This window comes from Peromyscus californicus, unplaced genomic scaffold, assembly GCF_007827085.1.
Source record: "Peromyscus californicus insignis strain IS unplaced genomic scaffold, ASM782708v3 Scaffold_10__1_contigs__length_136768540, whole genome shotgun sequence".
In the NCBI taxonomy this organism is placed as follows: Eukaryota; Metazoa; Chordata; class Mammalia; order Rodentia; family Cricetidae; genus Peromyscus; species Peromyscus californicus.
The window spans coordinates 104,820,573-104,848,301 of record NW_026294391.1 but is presented as its reverse complement, the minus strand read 5'-3'; the positions used below and the strand labels follow the sequence as shown (position 1 = coordinate 104,848,301).

General features: G+C 38.8%; 1 protein-coding gene across 7 annotated transcripts in view; it reads right to left on the bottom strand.

The window, feature by feature from the left end:
- Positions 1-284: 284 nt before the first annotated feature.
- Gria3 (glutamate ionotropic receptor AMPA type subunit 3) overlaps positions 285-27,729 on the bottom strand; it is a 277,312-nt gene continuing 249,867 nt past the window's right edge. For 3 of the 7 annotated variants that reach the window (XM_052738452.1, XM_052738425.1, XM_052738404.1), the window contains 4 exons: positions 26,155-26,402; positions 10,559-10,673; positions 7,736-7,983; positions 285-2,576 (listed from right to left, as the gene is read on the bottom strand). In XM_052738452.1, coding sequence (XP_052594412.1) covers positions 7,738-7,983; positions 10,559-10,673; positions 26,155-26,402 — 609 coding nt within the window. In that variant the 3' untranslated portion in view covers positions 285-2,576; positions 7,736-7,737. Of the gene's footprint in view, positions 2,577-7,724; positions 7,984-10,558; positions 10,674-25,486; positions 25,602-26,154; positions 26,403-27,729 lie in introns of those variants that run through there. The other 4 variants (XM_052738461.1, XM_052738414.1, XM_052738436.1 and 1 more) reach the window with 3 other exon arrangements.

Here is a 27,729-nt window from a genome sequence, read left to right as displayed (position 1 = left end):
AAGACTCTTAACACATGTTGGAGGCAAAGAAGGAGAGGGGAAGACCTTCAAGTTAAGCTAATGTAAAATGTGGGAGTGAGGCTCAGTTTGGCTGAGGGGCCTGGAGCCTGACTGGGGTTTGACTGATTTGCAGTTGGGATGGGGAGAGATGCAACCTTTTCACAGTAAGGAGCCTGTGAGTGCACTGGCAGGGCTTCAGGTGAGAAGTTAATTAGTGAATAATAACGTCTTGGCACCCACACCAAGTAAATTCGAAACAGCTAGTCAATGTGCAGAGACAGAACTCTTTCTTTACAATTTTATTTACAAAATGTATTAAAACTTTGTACAATACCTCATGGCAATGAGGTTCGGTAATTATGCCCACACATGCAATTTACACTTTTACGGCCATTAGTTTGCTTGGCAATTTTTCTGTTCACTGAAGTACAGCTTTAACAACAAAAAGAAAAGAATTGGAAAAAAAATCCTCAAGTGACTACCGCCAAAATCCCATAGCTTGAAGTTAATAGCAGAAATTTGAAGCAATCAACATTTTTTTAAACATGCAAGTTTTTTTTTAAATAACAAACCAATTTACCCGCTTCTTAATCTCAGTAAAGTTTCCTCTCTGAAAAACTGATTTGAGTCAATAAACATACATTTCTCTTTATACAGTGCCTATGAAAACATTTGTGTATAGGTTGCTTGGTTTGTTTTATACAACTTCATATTCACACAGCGTTAGCTTCCCGCACTGGGACATTATAGCATTCATAAGTTGAAAAATCACAGTTTCATGAAAACAAAACAAAACAAAACACAACAACTTTCTTTTGTGTTCAATACCATTTAAAATCTGACATGTGAGTTATTTGCTTATGACACACTTTCTGGAATGAAAGTTTATATTACACCTTTCTGGAAATGTTTCATTGGAACGAGACCTCTTCTTTTCTTTTCTAAAGACGAGAGCAAATATGCAGCGAGTCAACTAAGCATCTAAGGGTCACACTTGGGAAATGAAGGTGGGCTCCTAATTTGTACAGTCTGGAAACTTTCCAATGTACGTTACTGATGAGAGCAAACTACTGAACTACATAAAGCATACGTCGTTATATAGGAGGTAATTAGTGAGCGGAGACTATTTCCTCTGACTGTTCTGATGATGCCAACAGCAGGTATGCAATTAGTTACTTGATAGCCCATGGAGCAGTGGAGCGATCTTCGGTGAGTCAGTAGAGAAACTGCTCCAAGCAAGGACCTGGGAGTGATGCTGTGGTCCCTCAGGTTAGCAATAGGTTTGGGAATGCATCTTAGTCTTTGCAAACTAGAAAAGGACACATGCAGTCTGACGGAGAGCCACAGGCAGGCGGTAACAGGCAACAGCTGGTAAAACAGACCTAGCAAGAGTAAAGTCAGATTGAGAACTGTGGTCTGAACCCACTGGCCTGCCTTGTAACACGGTCCTGTCTCCGTGTTGTACACTTGAAAGGCATACTTAGCAGAGAAAGCAGAGCTAAACACAGTGTTGTTTCTGAGAAAGATATTCCAAACACAACTGGGAGAATAGGCAGCATTTCCCTCACCTCAATGCTTACTACTCGGCTATATCAACTTAAAATGCACACTGAATCAAGAGAAACAGATCTGTGAGCTGCAATTCCAGGCTTCTTGGAAAGCTCCGGGATCCATTTTAGGAAAGCACCGAGAGGTATGCCTGATAGTGCTCCACCCCTTGCTACACACAGAAGTCAACTTCGAAAGCTCTATCAATCCCTTCACTTCCACTATGGGAAGTTCTCCAAACATTTTTTTTTCACAAAACCATTGCAAGAACACTAAGTCACCATTCAGTCTCTTTCCCAAAGCATTTGAATTGTCTTAAGTGTCACATTTACATTCTAAAGATATACACATTTCAGCAACATCGAAAGGAAATAGGGTGCACAGAACATCACCACCAACAGGAAATACCAGAAACATCTGATCAGCAGATCCTAGAAGAAATGCCTGTCTGTCTACCCAAACACTGGGAGACAGATTTTGTTTTTTTTAATCAGGAGGAATTACTTCTTTTAGCTAAGATGGGTCTATTTGCTGAATTGGAATTAAATTTGTTTGTTTGTGTGTATGTGTGTGTGTGTGTGTGTGTGTGTGTATTTGTGTGTGTGTGTATTTGTGTGTGTATACGTGCATGTATGCATGTATATGTGTGTGAGTATTAAAGAACATGGTTTTGTATATTGTGCAGTGGTATTCAAAGAATGGCTTTTGTTGAACTGATGTTTTTAATAAGATTTTTTTTTCTCATACTGGAATCTTGCATGTCCACATTTTTGTTGGTTTTATTTTAATTTTTTCCAAGCAAAGCAAAAACGATTTCAATGATGGTTTGCATTGTCACGAGTCTCAGAGTGTTCCATAAGGCACTGAAGGAAAAAAAAAATCAGTTTTTCCTATTGAAAGGTCATTGCACCATCAGCAATATTCGTGTCATGCCCGACACCAAGGAGAGTGAAATCTGGCTCAGGATCCTTGAGGCAGCCACATTTTCAGCGATTTCCTCTCATTACGTGCTTCCAGTGGGAAGGGATCTGCAAAGGCAAGGGGACATTACAGTGTGAAGGGACTTTTACTGGGAACCAAGACATTTATTAATGGCTCACTTGACTTTGGACCAAAAGTGACTGTTTTCTTAAATTGGCATTATGGGAGCCATCCTCCACCCCCAGTTTGATTGGATGTTGTAGGCAACAGGTCTGGTTAATATTTTCAACTGATGCAGATGCTTTGGAATAGATTAAATTAGGGTGGTTTTCTATCATATGCGTGGATTGTACTAACATGCAGGAAGTCTAACTCGAGACTTTAATCACTCAGGGTGTAGGTATATTATAAAGTTTTAGTGACATTTAAATAGAGGCAGTCAGGACAAATACATTGCAGAGTATATTCTCATTGCAGATGTGACAAGGATTGTTTTCCTAGGACAGAGGGCACACAATTTTACGGCTTACTGAATTCAAATCCATTTTGAGTATGAGCAGAAAATTTCTTATTTGTTCTTTGACTGGGGACTGCTCTTTTCTCTTAATACCTTCAACCTTAGTGTTTAAAGTCTGAAAGTAACACAAGGAGTTTAAAGGGATAGCACATTCTAGAAAACAGGCAACAGCAGTGATACCCATGAAGCAGCTTGGCAACTATGGGTGCTTTGCCTTGAAATTAGCAGCCTGATTGAGAGGATGCTAGTAATACCCTCATTTTCACGGCCTTGACTAAATGGAGGGTATACACTGCCCCTGACTCTGTAAACTCAGGGTCACTTTTTTGCCTCGTGTTCAGGCTCATAGCCCTTCTCAACCACCTTTCCCTGTACACTAATGGAACACTCATTTTTCTCTTGAGTGAATCCTTAATTTAGGTTGAATGAATAACATCATTATCTAACACTGGTCCTGGAATAAACACGTGTGAGAATGTTAAAGATGTGTGCAAAGAGCCAAAAGGTTAACATGGAAGTAGGAAAAGGTATTCTTTGGTACCCCCAAGTCCCGAGTCAGTTCTTTCTCTTTCTTATTGTCAATGGAGTCATTTCTCTCTCTCCTTTTTTTATAGACAATGATATATCCTCATCTGGAGTAATTTCTCTCTCTCTCTCTCTCTTTCTTATAGTCAATGGCATATCCCTAGCTGGAGTCATTTCTCTCTTGTTCTTATAGTCAATGGTATATCCCTATCTGCAGTCATTTCTCTCTCTTATAGTCAATGGTATATCCCTAGCTGGAGTCATTCTCTCTCTTATAGTATGGTATATGAGGATATGGTATATCCTCATGTGGAGTCATTTCTGTCTCTCATTCTTATAGTCAATGGTATATCCTCATCTGGAGCAGTTTCTCTTTCTTGTTGTTGATGGTATATCCTTATCTGGAGTTGTTTTTCTCTCTTTCTTGTTGTCAGTGGTACATCTTTACCTGGTCTCATAACTCTAAGAAAGTGACTTGACCTCTCAGTGCCTGTTTCCTGCTTTTAAACAGCAAGAGGGGAAACAGTATCACGACTGAGATAAAAACCCTCTGAGAAAAAGGAACATCACTGCCTCAGTTATTCAGAAATTTGTCTCTACTTGACATAAAATTAGTTCTTCTTTTTCCTCTTTTTTTCATAATTCCCTTAAGTAGTAAAAAAAAATCTCCAGCAAGAATGCAAGCTGGGCCTGATGGCTCACATCTGTGATTCCCAGTACTTAGATAGGAGAGTTGCTGTGTGTTTTAGGTCATTCTGGGTTACAGAATAAGCCCCTGTCTCAATCTTTCTCCCACTCAAAGAATATCTACATATATAAGGAAAGTTGATTACTTTGAAAAATATTAATATTTCATTGGATGGTCCAGAGTAGACCTAGAGGGAAAATGGAATTTCCCCCCAATTCCAGGCTTGTTGAGGTCTTGCAAAATGAGAGGAATTTCAAAAACATCACCGAAGAAGCAAGGTGTAGTTTCCCCTAGCCTTAAGGAAACTGAGCGATTTCGAAAAGCAGTTAAGATAGTCAACCCCTGGAGCAATGAGTTGGGGTCATTTGCCAGGTAATGCTTGGAGGTGGGGTTTACTTCTAATGCCTAGTCAGTAACTTAGGTTGTCGAGAGAACTTCTCCTTCCAAGTGGATGCTGAACAGAATCTGAAACTAAGGCATATGTTCTCCTGAGACCAGTAATCATGGTACCACCACCACCCATGGAAAATGAGTAGAGACCCCATATCCTTTCTAAGGTTCCTTTTTATTAGACATATTTTTTTTTTTTTTATTTTTTTTTTTTTATTAGACATATTTTATTGGATATTATTCTTCTGGGTGACTTAAATTGAGTCACACTTCCTGATCACTTAATGGTCCTATAAACTCATAAGGCAGGCCCTGATAATTAGCAAGACAAGTAAAACTTCAGGGTACCTTTTCACCTACATGCCCCAAATAGACCAAGGCCAACTCAGAAAACAAGAAACTAGATAAGAGATCAGAATGTATGTAGAGATATTGTATGACTTGTTCGGAAATCAAAGGTGAATAGGGGAGGAACAAAGTCTCCTAACACCAAGGGAAGAATGGCTGGGAAGTTTTTTTTGTTTGTTTTTGTTTCTGTTTTTTTTAACAGTTACTCTTCTCAGGCTACTTTATTATGCTAAGAAACTGGGTAACTGGGCTGTAACCATGATGGTAGTGATGTCTATGTCTAATTGACTTTTATTTCAATTATCCATAATTTTGCTCTACAATAATAATAGTAGTACTCAAGTTGACTAGAAGAAAGTCAGAAAGCTATTATAGCAAGCTAGGTTTTGAGACTTTTCCATCCACTATGGTGTTCTATGGCCTCCAATTTAAGGCTATAATGACATGCTCAAAGGACTGATAATCTAGTTCTACCTCTCCCTTCTCCCTCCCTCCTCTCTCTTTTCTCCTTCCTCTTTCTCTCTGTGTCCCTCTTCCTCTATTCCTTCCTTCCCTTCTCTTTCAGTTTCCCCTTCCTTTTCTTCTTCTGAAATTTTCTCTAGAATCTGTATTAGGATCCACATTCTCATAACATCTCCATGTAATTTGTGATTGAAAAACATTATTCTAGGAATTTAACAAGAGACTATGAGGTTATAGTAACTGGAAAGTAGGGCCATAAATTCTCAGAGCCCTGATCTGTTGTAAAAGATTCTTTCTCAAGAAACTAGGAATATATACAGTATTACATGGAGTGGAATGCACAAGGAGTGGGGCACGGAGGGTCTAAGAAGTTTTCCAAGTGGCTTTTAAACAATATATATTAGTTGTATTTATTTTGTGTACATGAGTGTTTTGTCTGCATGAATATAAGTGCATCATACATGTACCATGCCCGTGGAGGACAGAAGAGGGCACTGGCTCTCCTGAAACTGGAGTTACAGATGGCTGTGGGCTGCCATGTGGATGTAGAGAACTGAACGCTAGCCCTTTGCAAGAGCAGCAAGTGCTCTAAACTGCTCAGCCATCTGATGGCCTTCATGGATACTGTGACATAAACTTACAATCTCTTTTCAAACTGACAAAATCTCACTAAGGCTTCAAGTTTCCTGAAGGCTACCAGACTACAGATTGAGGAAGCAGGGCTGCACTTTAAACCTGAACCTGCCACTATCTAGTTTCATTGCCTTGGACAAGCCACTTGCTGTGACTGAATTTTAGGTACCCGAGGGAAAATATTGCCTGCTGCATTTAATCACAACTGAGGGAATAGATGTGACAGAACTTGAAAAACTGCCATACATTCTTAAGATATACTAAATAATTGGACTTCAACTCCTTGGGATTTTCAGTAATTGTGCTAGATTGAAATTGTTCCTAAACTGTCCTATGAAAAAAGGAAATGATGTGCCCCCAACTGAACTGTATCATCAACTCAAAGCACTAGCACACGAGAACATTAAATGATTGCATGCCAATAGTGCTAATGACAGATGAACTTATGGGTTGAACATTCACAAATACAGTGAAAACAGTTTGTTAACAGGTTAGTTCATTGTACTGAGTGTGTAGTAGCCAAAGGCTGCAATCTGTAGGACAACAGGACAACCAGCAACTCCATCAAATAAAATGATGCTTCCATGGTGATAGCAAATGATTTATTTGGATAAAATGTTCAAAAATTGACTAAACTTATATTTGCAGGCTTACATATAAGAAGGTCAAAATGTAGAAGTCTTAATAGAAATTAGAGCATATTGACATTTCGTGACGAGGTCAAAGTCAGCCACCTAAAATAAGGTACAGGAAGTTGCTAGTTGTTCTCTTCCACTTTCCATAGGCATGTCAGTACTCGGGAGGTGGTAAAACTTTATTCTTTTATACACTTGTAGAATGGAGGCATTATTCTAATACATGCTTGCCTATAAACTTAGATGAGTTATGGGAGTCAGGTTTTCCTAAGTATTAATTTTGGTTTGGTCAGCAGCAAGGAACCTAGACCCTTACTTACCTGAGCACCATCAGTTCCAAGGAAGGGATAACAAAGTGACTCAAAGATTAAGAAATTTGTTTCATGCTTCCACTGTTTAATTAAAAGAACCACAACTCTTTCATGGAAGCATTTCCCTACCTGAGGTGGCAGGGTCTGGCTTCTATTTCCTAGTTTAAACCGTAGTTCCAGAATATCTGCGTGCTCTAGAACTGTACTGTCTAACATGGCAGCCTTGGGGCAAATGTAACTATTAAATATTTGATCTGTTGCTAGTATCGCTTGAGGTATGTCCTAAGTACAAAAGCATCCCAAATTTCAAAGATTAGTATGAATAAAATAACAAAAAATATCTCATTCATTTTTAATATTCTTGTTTAATTGACAGCATTGAAATGGTATTTTATTATCTTGGCCTCAGTGAAATTTGTCATTAAGATTAACTGTACTCGTTTTACTTTCAAGCTGTAACTACTAGAACGGTTAAATGTTACTCATGCGGGTCACACATGTTACTCACATATATTTGCATTGAACAGTACTGCTTTAAGAATTGCTTTTTTTCCCTTTTGTGTCACAGACCATAACTTAATTCTAGAAAAGCACTGCTCACTGACAAGAGGGCACAGTCATTGTTTACAGATAACTAGTAGCAAAGAGACCATGCTAAAATCAAAGCAAAGTAAAAACAAGAAAGAACAACAACAACAACAACAAAAGGTTGACACACAGAAACATGGCTGATTAGTTTACTAGACCTTAACCGTACCCCTAGATCTTAACACTTTCTGTTCCATACACGTTGTAGCCTTCTCTGTATGTAGCATAATTCTGAGTGTTGGTGGCAGGAGCAGGCTTAAAGTTTTGGGTGTTCTTTGTGAGTTTCATGCGTTTGGACTCTGCCCGTGATTTGTAACAGAATTCTATCAAAGCCACCATCATGGCCAGACCCAGACCTCCGACAAGTATATAGAACACGCCTGCCACATTGCTCAGGCTTAGAGCACTGGTCTTGTCCTAAGAAAAATGAACAAGGTGATTAGTTCTTGAGGAAAACAAAGGCAATAGAACATCATAACACATCACAACAGTATAGGACAGTTCTAAATTGTAAAATAACTAAACATTGTGTAAGTGTTTGGACTCAGCTCTGGTAATTGGCTGATGTTTCATAATGACCAGCAAGATGGTAGATTGTACTTCTGTTGACAGTTTTGATTCTCACCTAAATGTCCTTTTGTTTTCATTCTTTATGCCTCTTAGTATCTCCAAATGTTTGACACAGTGTTCAACCACTAAATAAGACATCATTTGTCCAGGGGAACAAAACAGTAAACACAAGCATAATGTATCTCTGCCAGTCTAAACACACGCCATTTTCCAGAGTTGAGCTGTGGCATAATCCCTGCAAATGTAACATTCTTTTCATTTGGGAACTGAAGCACTCTTGCCCCCTCTCTGCCTCACAATACCCCCTTTCCCCTTGTTCTCCCTGTGACATACTTTCTTAACAATTCGTCTTTAAGCAACTAGGTGAGACTATCAGAGGTCCCTTACATTCTTGTGTGGGGATTTACTTCATGGGGAGTCGTGTAAAAAGGGTTAAGTCGTCTTTTTCCCCAGTGACTGATAAATTACCCCCTTGGAGAATTGGTTGCTAAGTTCAAAATCAGGGCAGCAAGTCTTTATGCTGCTAGAAGAAGGGCACAACACAAAGAGCTGGCTTCACTCCATCTTCCTGAAAGTTTAAGGGAGCCACCAGGAGGGTCCATTGTGTCCTCAATTGGCTCCACACAAATCAGAAAGATTTTCTAGATCATTGATGACTAAAAACAAAAACCAAAAAAAATCAAAAAACCAGAAAAAAGTTCAGCTCATTTTAATATTTTACTCCAGGGAATGTAAGACTAATTAAAAAAAATGCCACACCTATCTGCTCTCTATTTAAGATGGAGGAAAAATTGAGGAAGGCGGTCAGTGCCTTTCAGGTCAAACAGCAACTCTGACTAAGCTATCTGCTTGCATGAAAAAGAAAAAACTGAACTGCTGAACAATGGAAAGAAAAAAGTTGGTGTCTTGAGCCCTACCTTGAGGTAGGACACACCAAGGGCCAGGAGTCTTTCTTTGAAAAAAAATAAAATAGCATTTTGTAGTCTTTTTAGAGGGAATGTAACCATTTTGCTGCTGAAAGGAGTTGAATAGAATAACCATTTTTTTAAGCCTGTGAATTTTGAGCATCTTATTTAATTGATGACATAGTGGACAGGTGATGGCCATTGCTGACCATTAGTACTTTGGCTCAGCTAGTCCTGATATATTTAAATGGCCATGTCCTTCTGATTCTATTTTTTATAGGAGCCAACCCTATACCTGTTTACTGTAATAAAAAGGCCAACTGAAACTGAATTGTATTCAGTGGGTGTGGGTTGCCTTATGTCCATGCCAGCCTTACATATAGTTACTTTTCTAGTGTGAATGACAGGTAGGTGAATAGTAAGAACTTCTGTTCCTTATTGGACATTTCCTTAGTGGTCATTTTCTTAAGGTAGTGCTCTAGGCTAGCTGCAAGGGTAGTTCATAGTGAATCAGAAAATGGACCAATTTCTGGAACCCTTTTTCTGCCATCATATGCATATATGTTCATGGCACTGAATGGGGTAAGAGATCCTTTATCATAACCCATGTGATCTGTAACAGTTTCAGATTCCATGTGTTTAAGTTTTACAGAATTCCCTGATGGGAGATGTAGAAAACCAGTAGCAAAATGGTTCACTGCATGGGGAAAATGAGTGGCATTTCATGAAATGAATTAACTGATACCACAATATTAGTTCAGAAAAAGGAAAAGGCAAAAATTGAAACTAAAAAGAACTTTCTTAAGGGAGCAAAGGGGGGGCAGGAAGGAGGCGGGGAAGAGTGTTTCATGCTTATCAATGTGATGTTAATCCTGACAATGTATACCCTTAAGGAGCATGCGACTAAATTTTCAAAGTATTACATACAGAGATTCAAATGACACCTTTGGAAGAGAAAAGTGTGACAGACTTAATGAGATTTGAGATCCAAACAGATGCTGAATTTAATATGACAGCAGCTGGGAGGGAGCTAATCATTCTGCTTACAGAGACCAGTCTTTGTTGTTTGTTTGACTGTTTTCTGATGGCAAAGACATAATATATTAATAACCAGTAGTATTTACAACTACAGTCTCTGACACTGCAAGAGATTAAGATAAAGTACTGTCACAACTGGATCTTTTTTTTTTGAATTAAGATTGGTTGTTTTCTCTTTGAACTTTCGAAATATGAACTACAGTAAAACCCCTTTATAACACAGCTCATTATTTTATAGCTTTGGAAGTGCATCGAGCCAGATTGAGTCCCTAATCATAAGAGATCTATATCATAATGGGTTGATGTCACACGGCAGGCCTATGAGGCTGGCATTTATCTTATTCTGGTGCTGGTGTTATGGAGGGGTCCCACTGTGGCAGGGTGTGTGTGTTGGGAAGGAAAGCCGTTTGGGGGTAGAAAATAAACAGTAGGTCAAAATGTGATTGCTAATCAGTACAAAAAGACCTTCAGCGACTGACCTTACTCCCGGAGTCCTTGGCTCCACATTCCCCCTTATCGTACCACCATTTGTTTTTCAGCTTGTCTAAGATGCCTTGTTCACTGAGTTTCAATACTGCAAGGTTTACAGGCGTTCTTCACGTGGGAAATAACATAAATAACATTATATTATGTTATTTTATGTTATTCAAGCTTCAAACTACTTTAAAACTATAGAAAGCGATAAAGCAGGGGGCCCTGGCCACAGAGTAATTTTAGACACTGCAGGCAACCTGAGCATTACCTTATAAAAAGTTAACACTACAGCAACGCTATATTTACCAGGGCCTGCCCATATCGCTTTGAGTAATCGGCACACACTGTTAAATAATGAGGATAGAAAAAAAGGCACTCCTTAGATAGGCTGTGTGTAGTGAGGAGGGTCTCCCCTCAAGTGACAATCGTCGGCGGCAGCTTGCAGTGACTTTGTGATGGAGGCATGTTAGGTTTGATCTAACCGGGTGTCTTGTTGTACTTCCAGACAGAAAGCAAGTTATGGGTGTGGGAGGGGATTGGGAAGGGAACAGGGCTAGAAAGGGAAACATTTGTATACTGTGGACCAAGACAAATGAATGAATCTGAACAGAAAACAGATCCTATATAAACAGCATGCCTTTGGATTTTTTGTCCCCTATTACACAAATCTATTGCCCATCTGAAAATGATCTACTGAAGAACTGAACTATACACATATCCACATGCAACAACCATACATTCTAATTCCTATGCACACACTACTCTTAACATTAAAGGTTCAATGTAGACCTTGAAATTTTTGATGAGGAGCATTTTCAGCAGCAGAAGAACAGGCCCATGGGATGTTTTTGAGTTACTGATGTTATGTCTCTCTGATGTTCCTACAATCAACTTAGATCCCCAGAAAGTAGAGCAGAGTCTTTCAAAGTGGAATATATGTACAGCATTGTGTAAAATGCCCAAATGACATTAGCACTGTTGAGTGGTACTATGGGGAATAATTTGGTAAAATAAGACCTCTTTAAGGGAGAGACTAATACATCTTCAGGAGGCTAGGTTACTGCTTGCTCCTCGATCCTCCATTACTCAATGTATAAAGACTGTATTTGGAACCATTGGGCACAATGTGTGAAATCTTACTGGTCCTACAACAATGGTTTTTCTCTCAGAGATTTGTTTGGCTATCAAATAGAAATAGTGATCACTATCCTTTCTTCTTCCCATAGCTATTGAATTTAAAACAAAGTTTCTCTAATAACTTTGGGAAAGAATGTGTTATATGGAAATGGTGGCCTAATTCTATGATGAGGCAGTGAACTGTGTCCAAGTTCTTGTGTTCAGTATTGCCAACACTAGTGTGTGTTGGTCTAATGCCACTGACTTAAAGGAAGAAGGCACACAAATTTATATAACGATGGGCATGCTATAACATTTCTTAGCTTACTTTGGATAAGTTGGACCTATTAACATATCTGGTTACAGACAAGCCTTCCTATAATCACAAAGATCTGGTTTCTGCCATGCCAGCTCCCCAACTTTTTTCTTTTCTTTTTCCATTTGCAGTTGAGAGCAGAAGGACCATCTCAGTTTGAGATATTCCGAGATATGTATCATCATTTAAAATTATATGCAATTTCAAAGTACTTGGGATTTGAAAAGCAATAAACCTTTAGTAGCAGGGAGGTGACACCCTCTTCATTAGTGCAGGGCGAGGTAGCCAGAATATCTTCATTCTGTGTCTTACAAGGAAATTGAACTCCTTTCATCCTTTAAACAAGTTCCTTCCATCAACACTCAAACCCTAGGCTTCTCAAGTACCAACCAGAATTCCAACAAACATGCACAAAACTTTGAGCCTCCTTAAGATAGTATTGACAGTGAAAGTTGTGTCAGATTATTTGAAAGGTCAGCAAGGCCATCTATGGCCCTGAGAGCAATGTGCGAGTTGCTTTCTTTCTCTTCTTTCTTATTTGTTATGCTATCACCATCACTTCTCTCCCAGGGCTATGCTTTGAGCCAGGTTCTGGGGTGAGATGTAGCATTGTGGAAGTTGTTTTAAGATACAGGGCAAGCCCAGTACACTCCAGTGAGGCAGGTCCAAGCCCCTCCTCCCTGCACCAAGGCTGCACAAAGTGTCTCACCATAGGCACCAGGCTCCAAAAAGCCAGCTTATGCACCAGGGACAGGTCCCAGTCCCACTGCTTGGGGGCCCCCCAAATAGTTCAAGCCAAACAACTGTCTTGCTTATCCAGATGGCCTGGGAGACCTTGTCTTGGAAGAGGTGGGAATGGGGGCTGGGTTGGGTGGGAAGGCTGGGGGTGGGAGGAGGGAGGACAGGGGAATCTGTGATTGATATGTAAAATGAATAGAAAAATCTCTTAATTAAAAAAAAGGAAAAAAAAAGATACAAGGCAAGATGCTTTCTAATGATATTAGGGGTAACCTGGGTTCATGAGGCCTATATATCCTTTTTGTACTTCCTTTTTATTCCAAAAGTTTCAGTGGCTTCTCATTGCTCTCTGACTTATCAGACCTCGATCTCCTTCAAGGTTCTGCATTCTTAAAAATACCTCATTCAATTTGTTCAGTACTGCTGCTTTGATTAGATCTTAGGAACAGAGCAGCCTGATTAAAGTTACCACACTAGGGTTAATGGAGGGTTCTATCCTCTAGATACCCTGGTTTTAGAAGATGTTCATAAACATTTAAGTGACATAGATTGATAGAAGTGGAGTATGTGGCTTTAGAGCAGTGGTTGTCAAAGTGTGTATCAGGGACCCCTGAGGGATCACTGAAACCCTTTCATTAGAGGGTCTGGGAAGTTAAAGCATTTTATAGTGATACTAAGGCATAAATTGGCCTTTCTCACTATTATTACTTCATGATATACAAATTCCTTATAGGCTACAAGATATGTGAAATCATAACAAATTGAATGAAGAACTAGAAATGATAATCCCATCTTTAAATATAAGCTAAATATTAAGAGTTCTACAAAAATAAGCCAGTTTCATTTTTGTAACTTGTTTTGAAAATAGTTTTCATAAAGGTATATTATTTATTTTAACATGTACTGTGTTACTTTAAAAATAAATCAGTGAATATATTCCTTTTCTGTTGTTTTCACTTTGGACATGAGGAATATTAATAGATATAACAAACATAAACAAAATATTTTTATATTTTTGCAGTAATTTTTAAGAATATGAAGAGTCCTGTAACAAAATGTTTTATAAGCACTGCTTTGGAGAATGGATGAATTTTGTTGTGATGGGGTCTTATTCTAGGCTGTCAACTATATACTCTCGCCTAAGCCCAGACTTAGTATCTCAGCATATTAATGTTCTTCTCCTGACCAATGGCCTATGACTGCCTTGGGCCACTCAGTAGCTTTCACAGAACAGCTAGTAGCTGTTCCCCATTCCAGTTAACAGTGCAGGTTACCTTAGTGTAATAGCTTTTGAGCAGGGGGCTCGGGCAGGGCCTTTTGTCCCCCCAAAGGACATTTGGTAATGCCTCGTGTCATTTTTGTTGTCAAAACCCAAAATGGGCTAGGGAGTGATACAGGCATCCAATAGGTAGAGACCATGCATGCTGATAAACATCCTATAACTACAGCACAGTCTTTACAACAATAAATGCATCCTCTGGTTCCAAATGCCTATAGTGCTGAGGCTGAGAGTATCTAGATCTCCTCCGAGATACACAGACAGTAAAGAACTCTGACAAATCGTAGAGTCCCAGAAGGTTAGTCTTTGATAAGAAAAAAAGGAAAACAAAAGCAAAAACAAAAAACCAAACCAAACCAAACCAAAAAACAAACAACCCAGTGTTAATGAAATTTGGCAGGGAAACAATGTGCTCTTGGGAGCTTCAAAATAGAAATGAAGGCAATTGGAATATTCACTAATCTGATTACCGGGGTAGGCCAGCTCAGGCACCCTCTCCACTGCTGCTAGTAGTCTAAGGTGGGGTCATCCTTGGGGATTCCTGGGAACTTCCCTAGCACCAGGTTTCTCCCTATCCCTATGATGTCTCCCTCTATCATGGTATCTCTTTCACTGCTCTCCCACTCCATCCCTGTTCCAGTTCACCCATCCTGTGGTATGTAAAATGAACAAAAAAAATTCTTAAAAAAATAAAATTAGGGCAGTGCAAAAAAGGAAAAGAAAGAAATGAAGGCAAAACCAACATCTCAAGCAGCATCACACCCAAGGAACACAAAAGTTGTCATCAGAAATCACAGATAATGCCACTCAACAAGGTGAGGAGACATATGAAGAGAAGAAGAAAGCTCCTCACCTCTGTGTTGCTGTGGGATAGACTAAGTTTCCAAAATGGCAAAGTAAACATGCTTTGACTCATACAGGTTTCTCCCTTCCTGTGCCTTACTATATGTACTGTGAAGTCTAACTCAAGTCAACTAAACACACACACACACACACACACACACACACACACTGGAGTTTTGGAGAAAAGAGAATTAAGTGTGCATTTGGTCATTTTAGATGTTGTTTTTGTCAGGATGCTTTCCCCCCTTCTAGCTCAAATGTTTTCCCTCTGTCATCCTCCACCTTGCCTTATTTCTGGGTATGTCTTGTGACTCCTTCTAAACCATGTGCTTCTCAAAGGCATAGATCATAGCTTATGCTTTTGTAGCCTCATTTATTATATTTTCCCAGTAAATAACCATTTCAAAGATAACTCTTTTAGTTTTTCATTTTTCAACCTAGTTCCTTTACATAATTACAATAGTCAATTTTATTATTGGTCAAGTTTAATGGCCACGCCAAGAAGGCAGATTTATGGCCCTCACTTTATGAATTATAAAACTGAAGCACACGCAGGTCAAGCAATTTGCTTCAGCCTCCACATATCACAGGGCAGGCCGAAAGGCAAATGAATATACATGGAACTCTCCGATATGCATTACCCACTGAAACATAGACAAGAGTAGGTAGCTCTCCTCATTTTTCTCTTCAGGCTTAGATGTCCATAATGATTTTTTTTCAGGGACCCCAATTCTCCAAATGACTATCAATCTAGCAAGGGTGTATATTCCAGCTGGGGCCTTTTACTGTGATGCAGCAATGCTTCTCATGGGTAATGTCTTGAGCAATTACTGCAGGCCCTTGACTAGTACCTGGGAGAGTTAAAAGTCAGAAATATTTATTGTGCTCACCTCAATAGAGAACAGAAAGAATTTAACAAAGTAGGTCAGATTTCTATCACAGAAATTAGCAAAGCTGTTGCTGTTTGAAGGACTTGCTATGAACTTTATGCTGAGAAGAACCCTCATAAGACAGAGACATTGGTTAGCAAGCAAAAGGAGAAAACTGGAGGGGTTTCTGATGGAATTTAATGGGATCTGGGAATATCCCCAGGCTCCGTTTTTTTTTCTTCATTATTTCTAGAATTCCACTGTAAAAATTTCACACTGTTAATTTTGAGCAATGTGGTTTTTTTTTTTTTTAGCATGAATCTTCTTGAGATATTGGAAATGAAATTGAAACTATTTACAAAGCAACATGGTATTCTACTTTGCTTAAAAATGTTAGGGGCTTGTGGCAAGAATGTAAAGTTCTCCAGAGAAGAAAATGTTTTACGGCGTAGAAATCATAAACATAATTATGAAGTAGATTATCAAGCAGATGTGGAGTGAGTGCATGGGCGTATGTGAATTGCAGTCTTTAAAAATACATGATCATAATGCTGACCTGTGTCAGGATGTTTATATCTGAGTGTAGAGGGCAGTCAGGAACTGACATTTGTTTATCATCTTTTAATATAGGAGGAATATTGTAATTTATAATGCTTTGACAATTAATTTTCTCTTTTAAAATGTTTATATTTTTAAATGTGTGTGTGTGTGTGTGTGTGTGTGTGTGTGTGTGTGTGTGTGTGTGTGTGTGTGTATGTGTGGCATGACACATGTGGGCAGGTCAGAGGAGAACTTGTGGGAGTCAGTTCTGTCATTTTACCTTGGATATTGAACTCTAGGCATCAGACTCAAAACAAAGTGCCTTTACCCACTCAGTCGTCTCCCTTGCCCCTCTCCCTTGCTCTCCCTTCCTTTGTTCTTCTGTAGCCCAAGCTGGCCTTAGCCTTCATATTTAGTTGAGGCTGACATTGAAGTCTTCATCTTTCTGCCTCTGCTTCCCAAGAACTGAGACTATAGATAAGTGCCAAGCAAGCCTGGCATGAATTGCATTTTCAAAGAAAATATGATTAGATGATAAAAATTTCTGCTTGTCTCAGCCATCTATACTTGGCAATAACTCAGCTACAAAGGACCAACTGTATACATATTCCAGCATATAGCCCGTCCAGGTGGTGGTTGTCTAAATTCTAGGCTCTGGCTCATCCAGCCATTGCAAAGAATCAATATTGTCTTAGCAATGTAAACCTTACACATGGAGACAGTTTAAGCATAAGAATGCCACTTTTTTTCCTGTGAATGTAATGTAGACTCTCTATTGTAAAACCAAAGTAAGTAAGTCTTTTGTTTAAAACAAGTGCTAAATTTATTTTAAAATTTTGATTTCCTTAAGTATGTAGAATAATAAATAAAGCAGCTTGGAGCCATGTTGTATTCAATGGAGTTATGTGAGGGTGCTGAGTCTATAAGGGAAAAGAAGAGAATTTTGGGTTTAGTAAATTCATTACCAAGTTGATATCCTCAAGTAATCTGGTGACCTAGAGAGGATTTTAAATTCTGGATATGACTGATCCTGAGAATATAGAAGCCCATGCTATAGTATAGTGTGATTTATCTATCAGAGAGACTGGAAAATATTTTCTATTATAAAAGATTTCACTTCCTGTGTCTGAACAGGAATACAGAAAGAGCAAATGCTTGCCTAATTAATGATCCCCATAGATCTTAAATGGTGCCCTTAGGAGGGATAGATATGTGTGCCAATATATAGGTTGTAGGGAAAGAAAAGATCACACAGAATCAAAAGAATTAATGAGCAAGGATGGTGAATTTATAGATACAATTAGAAACTTGTTATGACAACACAATATCTAGGTGATGAAAATGGAAACGATCACAAATTAAGTTGGAAAAAATTCTACCACCTTGTCCTGCATCCAAACATTTGCTTTTAAGTTACTAATTCTTGCTTCTTTCTGCTTTTCTGAACAACCCATATGGAATATCTCCAGCCCAGTGGAGAGAGAAAAGTTATTCTCCATTTTCTTGGCCATTTTTTAAACTGAGAATAGTTCAGGTAGTCATGGTGATCAGTCATCCAGATGGTCATGCACCACCCTTCTCAGTCTCTCATTCTGACCTCTCTTGGGGAAGCTATAATATCACTTGGCATAAGAAGTATGTGCAGGCAGGGGCAGATATAACAACACAGGTCTGTTGGAGTCAATTGATGGTTACTAAAGAAAGAAGAATCCTTGCTGAGTTATAGGATCTACCACGAGGTCCTTTGTATTCTTTTTTGTTAGTTAACTTGAGATACATGTACTGTGGAAGGATTTACTTGTCTCTGTGCCAGCTATTGGAAGCTGTGACAGTTCAAAAACATGGCCTAAAGTGTGCAAGTGTCTGGAGTCATTAAAAATATTCTATCTCCCCACTTTTCCCAGGAGTTCCAGCATGTAGGATTGCAGGAGAATAAGGGTTTATGTCATTTCAAACTTTTTGCCTTTGGATCATCCAGAGATGTCTCCATACTCTTTGACTGTTGTCATTACTAGAGTCTGCTCAAGTGACCCTCATTTCCACAGGGGAAGATCCAAAGAACTGCAGAGTTATGCAGTGCTTAGCTGCTAGAAGCCACCTCTGAGAGAGTATTTATAACCATAGAGTTCACAAATGTAGCTCAAACCTATTTAACTCCTTGCTAATGGGATCATAATTTAATATAAGTGCAAAGAGCAAATTCAATAATGCATGCATATAACATTAGGAGTTGAAAGCTGTGAGTCATTTTTCTAAGGGCCTAACAATGCTAATGACTGAAATGTATTGATGAACATCTGTGTTTGCATGGCAGCTTCAGAGCAAACTTGAAATATGGAGTTAAAGCCAGTGGCATTTCCACATGATAACCTCTCATATTCAGAGCAAGAGAATCTTCGATTCCACAGATCATAGATTTCCCTGATGTATTTCTGTCAAAAACTAGACCTCTGTCTGGTTTACTTCTCTAAAACAGGAATACAAAATAATTACTGGCCATGGATTATTTCACATAGCCTAAATTGTCTGGGAAGATTCCTTACTTGATTTGTTCCTGCCAGAGAGAAGGGGACCAGGGAAGATACTAATGTGGACAAATACTTGAATGTTTCACTGAAAAATTCCATTTTAAATGTGACTCCCACTTGTTGTTCAAGTAAGCTTAAAAAATTCCATTTTAACATGCATCAGAAGTTCAAACTATCAAATTTGGTTGGTGTTGATCATGTATAAGCGTGTTTCCTTTAGTTTATTCTAGCAGTATCAAGAGAGGCCAGAAACTCAAATTATGAGTGTTTCTGAAGACATGTAAGTATTCAGGCGACAAATAATCAGTCTTAGCTTGTATCTAAATATAGATTGAAATAAATAATGGCTATATGTCAGACCTACAAATTTGGTACAGATTGCTGGACCAAAGGTACATGCCAATCTCTTCCAGCACACATTCTAGCAGTCACACATCATGTCTGCATTTCTAGTAGTGATGCTAGACAGGAAACTAGCAGTTTTACTATGAGTGTCTGTATATATATATATATACACACACACATACAGACACTGTATATATATATATGATTATATACACATATGTATATATAATATGTATAGACTAAAATATAGTATTCTATTGTTTTGAATCTATTTTGAAAAATATTTAAGTGTTAGATAAAACGAATAAAAAAGTAAATTCAGCAATTAGACCACATTTTGCCTCCTCAGACTAATGGGTACCAGCCTCACGTGCCAAGGGCCAAATGCTATACCGCTCTCTAAAAAGTAAAGAGAATGAATTTTAACTGTTCTCCATAAAATTCCCCCCACCCTGTTCCACCAACCCCAACTCCCACCCTAATCATAAATAATTTAGATGCACCAAATCTTTCATGTTTCTTTTACATGGCTGTCCTACCTTTCAGACAGGATAGTTCTAAAATCTCTTCAAATGAAATGAAACCCAGTGATTTGATCTTCAAGGGAAAGGAAGGACACAGATACACATCATTTCAATCTTTGCCGTGGCAACAGTGTCCTTCCTCTTGGCAACTGGGTAACATCATTCTTACCTTCTTGCTTTTCACTCCTGCTGTTCTTTCTGTAGTTCTGGTGTTGGATATTTTGGTTATTGTTTCTCAATAAGAAACATATTCATGTTATCAGGATAAGAATATATGCAATCAATCATGTCCTAATCATAGAAAGCATGTTAAAGCCACACAGTCTATTATTTTTAAGTCAAAGAATGAAATAATTAAATGATATTTTCTTTGTGGGTTACATTTTTTCCAATGGTAGAAATTTATTTTTTAGCATCATTTGCAAAATCATTGGTTTTGGCAGTACTGGACTGGTTCAGTTCTTAAGACAACAGGTCCCTTGTTTGAAGCAGCCATTCGAGAGAAAGTGAGGATTTGCTCTTGGGAGGAAGAACTGAATAAGTTCAAGGTGTAAATTTAGTCACTACCATGAAAGTAAACTGTCAGGATCTTCATATTTCCAGGAGGCAGTACCAGCACAGAAACATGCAAACCAATGAAGAGTATAGTATACTCACCCTACTCCTTGATCCCAAACCAGTCTTGGGGATTCACAGGAACTTCTGCTAAGACCCAGGAAGTGTCATCGTTCTGTAATGGTTCTTGCCTATACACATAACAGTGTCAATAAAATGTCATTGGGATCCATCTTAACCCTGGGTATCCAAAATGTCAACCTTTAGGAATGGCTCCTGCCAGTAAAAGATCCATTTTGTTGCAGATAAAGGCAGATGCAGATTCATATCCATTCCCTAAGGCCCAAGATTGTCAAAGACTTCTGGGTGTGGAAGAGAAGTGATTAAGAGATGATGGCATAGGAGAGGAAAATTGTAGACATACACAGGAGAAGAAATACATACAAAACTGACGATCTCATTTATATGCGTGGGAAAAACAGTTATGTCTCATTCATCTAGACAGGCTATCTCAAAGTGCCATTTTTCTTTACTGTCTCTGAATAGAAGACTTGCTAAGCAAATGCATAGGAATTAAAAGAAAACATTGCTAGAGACATGGAAGAGGAAGCAAACTATTGAATTTCTTAAGAGAACAAACTTTAAATGTACTTTAAAAGTACACAGATGAAAGTAGATGCAATTAACTTTAATTTCAGGGAGACTTTGAATCTATTAAAATAAATTCCATGATTTTTTTCTTAATGTGCATGACACACATTTGTCAATTTCTTCTAGTTCTTATATATTTTAATTTCAACTACATTTATTTATTGATATTCTACACCATAATGACCATCCCATTATTTATCTAAAGAATGGTGGCTTACCTGCATAGCTTTTTGTGTTTCATTTCCCTATATGCCTTTCAAGTGAAGGTACCTATGTTTGGTACAATTCTTACTGAAGTCAAGGAGTTCAGAATGTTCCTATTTAAACATTTGGTTTGATTGTTCTCAAAGGCACACAATATGTGCTGTTTTTTTATCTTCAAAAGTATAGATACTGAAAGTCTATTTAAATCCATTGATACAAATCTATACTGAGATGGGATAAAATTTGTAATATCTTATCACTCCAGGTACAAATACCTTGTTTTATTGACATTCCTTGCTCTACTAAAGTAAAGGTATATAGGAGAGCTGAGCTGGCAGCATGAAGTTAGGTGGGTGGAGGGACTAGAAGAATGTAAAAATGTGAGATGATTGATAAATAGCTGTGGAAGAAGGTTGATGCCCTTATATGGGGACTCAGCAAAATCATTATCTGCTCTGTTTTATAATGACAGACTTTCATTGGCTGTTTCGCAAACTCCCTGGTAATCTGGGTTTATATCTGAAACAACCTACAGCCTCTTAATTACTGCATTTTCACATGTGCTATAATAAACTACTAACATGATAGGGTGATATGTAGGTTGATAATTCCCAGACCACAATCTTTATCTCCATGTTATTTCCCTGTGCATTTATAGACTATCAAGGACAGATCAGGTATAATTTGGCCAAGATTTACTGGCCCAGCCTTGAGAAATTGGTAAAGGCAAGCAGTGATTTGGTTCTAGTTTATAGGCCTGGTTCAGGGGTTGCTTCAGCTAATGATCTTGTTCTTAATTCCTTGTATTCAGAAAAGAAAATAGAGTATCTATTACATTTGTTTAAGAGTGTGCTCATTTTCAACAGCATGAAAAGTTGCTGTTCTCTCCATAGCATAGTAACTTTTGTAGACTATGCTCAGAATGCATGATGTCTCATGTTAGAGAGGGAAACAGTCAACAATTTAACATAATGGCTCATTTATCATAATCCAAAGGTTGTAGAAGCAAGACAGAGAGATAAGTAATATAGGTATTTTTCCCCTTTCCTGGTTTCAGAGATAATAGGTGTAAAAGTGTTTGTGAAATAGTAGAAGCACTTATAAATGTCAGGCTTTGTGATTATTGTCATTTTTAGTAATCAGTACTGAGGACTAGAATGGCTTAAATATGCCATTTGCCTAGTAACCAAGGTGATTGAGAATGAACCTGATTTTTATAGAACCATACCACATGCAATCAGATTCACATCATTCATTGGGAGGTACCTGCAATAACTTGCTCTCTGAAATATTTTCGGAAGATGTGAGCCTGAAAGTCAGAAGAGATGTGTGATAGTATTGGCTATGTGACCTTCTCAAAGTCATCACCATCTCTGAGTCTCACTTTCCCTGAGAAATGATGGTACATTCAATGGTCATTTGTTGTGTTAACTGGGAACAAGTGTCAATAAAGAAGTGTAATTCTCAAGCCATAATTTACTAATAGGGTAAAACTTCTTTGATAGGAACTAGCACAAGGGAAAGATTGTCTGAATGAGTGAAGCAAATCCTGAATTATAAAATAAGTCTGAAGCATCACATTTTTTTTAACTTTAGTTCTACTTTGCAATTCAGACTGGCTATAAAGCATCGCTTTATTGGAGGGCCTCATGAGAACTATCTTAGTAGATTACTGATGAGAATGATTATATCTGATGAGTGCTTCCAACAGGAAAAAAAGGTTTGTTCTCTCAAGGAAAACTTCAAATGACAGTACAGTCTAAGCTCTTCATTTGCTTAACAAACCTCTCTTGTCTACATCCATAATAACATAAATTTCATTTGTAGACTGGTCCTTGTCTAGTTTATTATTACTGATCAAAGCACTCCAAGTTAGTGAGGTTTCAGTGCGTTTCTACCTTCTCCATGGACTTGGGCTGGACGTCACAAAGTAGTGGTGAAACCGAGTCAGTCAAGTTCGTTTCTTGCTCCTTCTTGTGCTCACTCTCAGGAAAAAGCAGGTAGCAAGAAGGAAGAACAGAAAGGCAGGCTCCTTGGGAATTCATAGGTGGAATAAGCAGTTGTTGGATATGCAGCACTGATCACACTAGCCAGAGTTGAGAATGGGGTTGACATATTTCAAAAGGCAATTGAAGGGACGACCAAGGAAAGTTATTTGAAAGTTGCCTGGCAGGTGGCACTATGGTCAAATCAGTTTGAAGCAATTAGGATCTACTGAAATATTTTCTATTTGCACGCCAAATTTCAGATAATCTGTGAATTCTAAGTTAGTGATAAAGTTACTAGGTAAAACTTGGAGGTGATACTAAGAAAGGGAGCAAAGAGTTTGACTGCTCACTATGATTAGCAAAAAGCTGGCTTAACGGTTTGGGGTCTTCATGATACCAAAACATTTCATGAAAAGTAAGTCAGCCAAATAGTGCAGAGTGCAGGTTTTGTGTGTGTGTGTGTGTGTGTGTGTGTGTGTGTGTGTGTGTGTGTGTGTGTGTGTATAAACATCAAACGCCTGATTATTTTAAAACTTCTGGGCACTTGCACTGTGTGGATTATTTAGATTCATTTTGATTCAGTCCATGGCTCCTTTGAATGATGAGTTCATGAGAAAAACATATCCAATCCAGCTCCATTTTCATTCTGTAACTCACTTGAATAATAGAATTAAGTTCTCGGTGGCATGCTAATGACAAGAAAAAACTGCTGGGAAGAAGGTGCTAAATAATTTGGGCATCAGGGTAGCCATTGTAAAAATCAAATGAAGCAAATGATTGGCTAAATTGTCAATGCCATCAGTTTACATTGGCGAGAAAGGAAGTCACTGCTTTTTGGCACATAGTAAAACCTTGATTAATTGGAATCCGTAGGGATGGATGGGATTGTTAATAAGAGTACTCACTTTGTTTCATTCTTGGCTACTGACATGCCACCTTAAAATGCTTGTATCCACTTTCATGCCTCAGGGAAGTAGCCTCTAACATTTGAGGGTCAATCCAGATGGAGAGGAGTTATAAGAGAAAGAACTGAATGTGATCTAGCCGCAGTTATCACTTGGCAACTACTTAAAAACTCAATTCCTTCAGGTCTTCTCATTTTGAATATCATTAATGTTTCTCATCAATGTGAAGTTTGGAATGAGGACTGACAGTTCGGACCACTGGTTTGGTGTATTCTTGTTAATCAAGGTTTTACAATAAAAGGCCTTGCCAATGCCCATTAAGATTATAAACAGAAGCAGTTGTTTTAAAATTTGTTTCTTTGAAAGTGCTCTGGATCAGTGATTCCAAACCCATATTATAATACTGCAGACTGGCAAACTAGCTTTTCTGCCAGGATCCTGAGGGATGGAGAGGGAAAGAGAGGAGCAGAATTACAACCATTGTCTCTGAAGGAAAAAAAGTTTTGGCTTGCCTGTCTGTTGCTCTGTGGTTGGGAACACTGTTCTTCACGTTAAGATGCCCATGGTATCTTGATTGTGCAAGAGATGATGTCATATATTTCAGTATCGTTCTGAAGCCCCTTGGACTGTGGAGGATTCTGTTTTCAGGTCCTCTCCTGTACTTACCCAAAGTGTTTTTCCATGACTTGGTGTCTCGGTTTCTGAGTGGGCCCTTATTTCCTGTTGCTTGAGTGATGGCCCCGAAGAATATTAGGAAGCAAAGGAATGGCAAGTAAGATGGCTTTTCTCATGATGACAACCTGGATAACAAGTAGACCTACCTGAACCAAAACATGGCTAAGGAGAAGCCAAATCAGGGATTCACACACAAGTAGTATTACAGGCGACGCACGCATTTAAATACATAAAAGCCCTTTTGTAAAGTCTCTATATGTGGTGACCTATTAAAGAAAGACCCCATTTAACTTGAAATTGATCATTCTCTTTGCTTTTCAAGTTAAGTGGGGCCTACTTAAATCAGCAACCACATATAGAGAAGAATATTTCATCACTCATACAAGTAATAGAAGAAGTCACCCCCACTCACTCAAGCAACTTCTACAAGCAATCATCACATCCTACAAAAAATAGAATCAAACAAATTATTTCCTGTCATCTCAGTGGCTGGACCTGACTTCTTACACAACTTGATTGAGGCAGATGGGGCGTCTCACAGGACACTCGGGCTTTTGAAAGCCTAGGGCACTGAAACCCTGTATGGGCTTCATATGAAAACCAGTTTGGCATGTGGGGGATGGAGAGGGGTGTGGACAGGGAGCCTCTGTCTGGGAGTTTAAGAAGGGACCCAAGTTAGATCAAAAATATGGGCAGTGCCCTAAAGTCTTTCTGCTTCCCAAGGCTGCCAAGCAGGGGAACAACCTGGTCGTTCTACTTTCTGTGTGCATCTTGTGCTCTCTCCTCAGTAAGAAGATAACAGTCTTGCCGATTACTCGTCACTAAGGGTACCCGGTTGTGGTGACATTGAGGCTGACCTTGGAGTCACCGCCCCCGCTGCCGCACTCTCCTTTGTCGTACCACCATTTGTTTTTCAATTTGTCCAAGAGGCCTTGCTCATTCAGTTTTAATACTGCCAGGTTAACAGCATTTCTTGAAACGATAAAACATAACTTGTAAGAAAATGCACAAATGCTTAGGAAATCGTTAACGTATAAAAAAGGAGCACAAGAGGACAAATTGGCTAAATTTCACAGAACGTGGAGCTAGAAAAATGTCTGTACAGCAAATACAGGGTTAAATATTGGAAGGTGGCATGGAGGATAACATTTGCTCAAAACTGAAGTGTGCGGGATGGGGAAATTGTCTTTGAGAAAAAAAGTAACAAGAACACCACATCCATGCAATTAACATTCGTCACCATAACTTGGCTTTTACCATTTAAATTGAAAAAGCCGTTGAACTGTAAAATTAAAACAGCAACAAACAGTCAGAGAGGACAACACAGAGAGAGAACATTTTAAAAAATGGATGCATTAAATAGATGAAACCATAATTTACCGTCTTATTTAACTCCATGGAATATTGTAGATTTTAAACTTTTAAAAGTTACCTCAAAATCCACAAGAAAGAAAATGACAACAAAATGCATCAGGGTAGGTGGAATACTATAACAACACGGATATTGTTATATTATTCCACCCACCTTAATGCTGAGCCTTTAGGGGTTGCCACACCATAGCCTTTGGAATCCAGATTTCCACCAACTTTCATCGTATCACATGGCTTTCTCTGCTCAATGTACTCATTCATGGTTGACTCCAGCAGGAAGGCGAACTTTCCCTTGGACTTCCGAACTCGGGCTACCCCATCAGCTGTTGTTTTGGTAAACACAGATGGCTCTGCTGATTTCATGTAAGACCACATTTTCTCATACACAGCAATTTTGGATCTCTGTAACAAAAAGATAAGAATTCTTTGGATGGCTAGATATGACATCTCGAAGGGACAACAGTGCAGTAGTTTTCAAATGTAGTTGTTTTTAAATTTAAATTTTTATTTCTGTGCATATGTGTGCATCCATGTTTGTATGTGTGGGTGTATGTGTGCGCGCATGTGCAGGCACTCTCAAAGATTAGAAGAGGCTAGATATCAGATTCCTTAGAGATGAAGTTGCAGACTGTGTGAGCTGCCTGACATGGGTGCTGTGGTGGTTTGAAAGAAAATGGCCCCCCAAAGGAGTGACACTATTAGGAGGTGTGACCTTGCTGGAGTAGGTGTAGTCTTGTTGGAGGAAGTATGCCACTGTGGAGGCAGGCTTTGAAGTTTCATATATGCTCAAGTCATGCCCAGTGAGACAGTCCACTTCCTGTTGCCTGCAAGATGTAGGACTCTCAGCTACTTCTACATCACCATGTCTGCCTGCATACGACCATGCTCCCCACCATGATGATAATGGATGTAAACTTCTCAAAATGTAAGCCACCTCAATTAAGTGTTTTCCTTTATAAGAGTTACTATGGTCATGGTGTCTCTTCACAGCAATAGAAATCCTAAGACAGGTGCTGAGAACCAAACTCTGGTCCTTTGGAAGAGCAGCAACTGCTCTTAATGAGCAACCAAACAATTTTTTATTGCAGTCCACAGTATCAAAGCCATGCTACACTGTGACTGTCCATACACTTTCAGACGTCTGTCAACATAATTTAAAAACAGATTTCTCCCAACTGTGCTTATCCTCGCTAATTGTGATGCTTTTTGCTATTTTCAAATTCACTTAAAAATTCTAGTCCTGGCCAGCTGACTTGGTTTCATGGCCCTACTAACTGGTTACAATCTGGTTTTGGAAAGCATTTTCTCATTTGAATTTTCCACTCAATAAAGAAATCCACCCCCCCCCCCCGATATCCTGTTATGCGTTTATCCTGTATTTACCCAAAAGAGATGATTGGAATGGCATTGGAGGTCAGTTACAATAAGAAAGTGCGTCCTTGTTCTTAGCTGATCTTTTTTTTCTAGAACTCTGTTCTTTGGCACCACCTGCTAGAGCCATGTAAAGTAATTCTGTGTGCTGTTCCACATGGCGATCCTTCAAATATTGCAAGGGCTTTATTACGTCCCTTCCTGATCTCATTAGGTTAAATTCTATTGGCTGTTACTGCTTCCAAAACTCACAGAACTTTGTTCTTTCAACCATAGGCCCATTTGAATTTGTGATGTCTCTTTTAAATAGGAGTGTTTAGCAATAAATGCAGCACTACTGAAGTATGACCAGGACAGA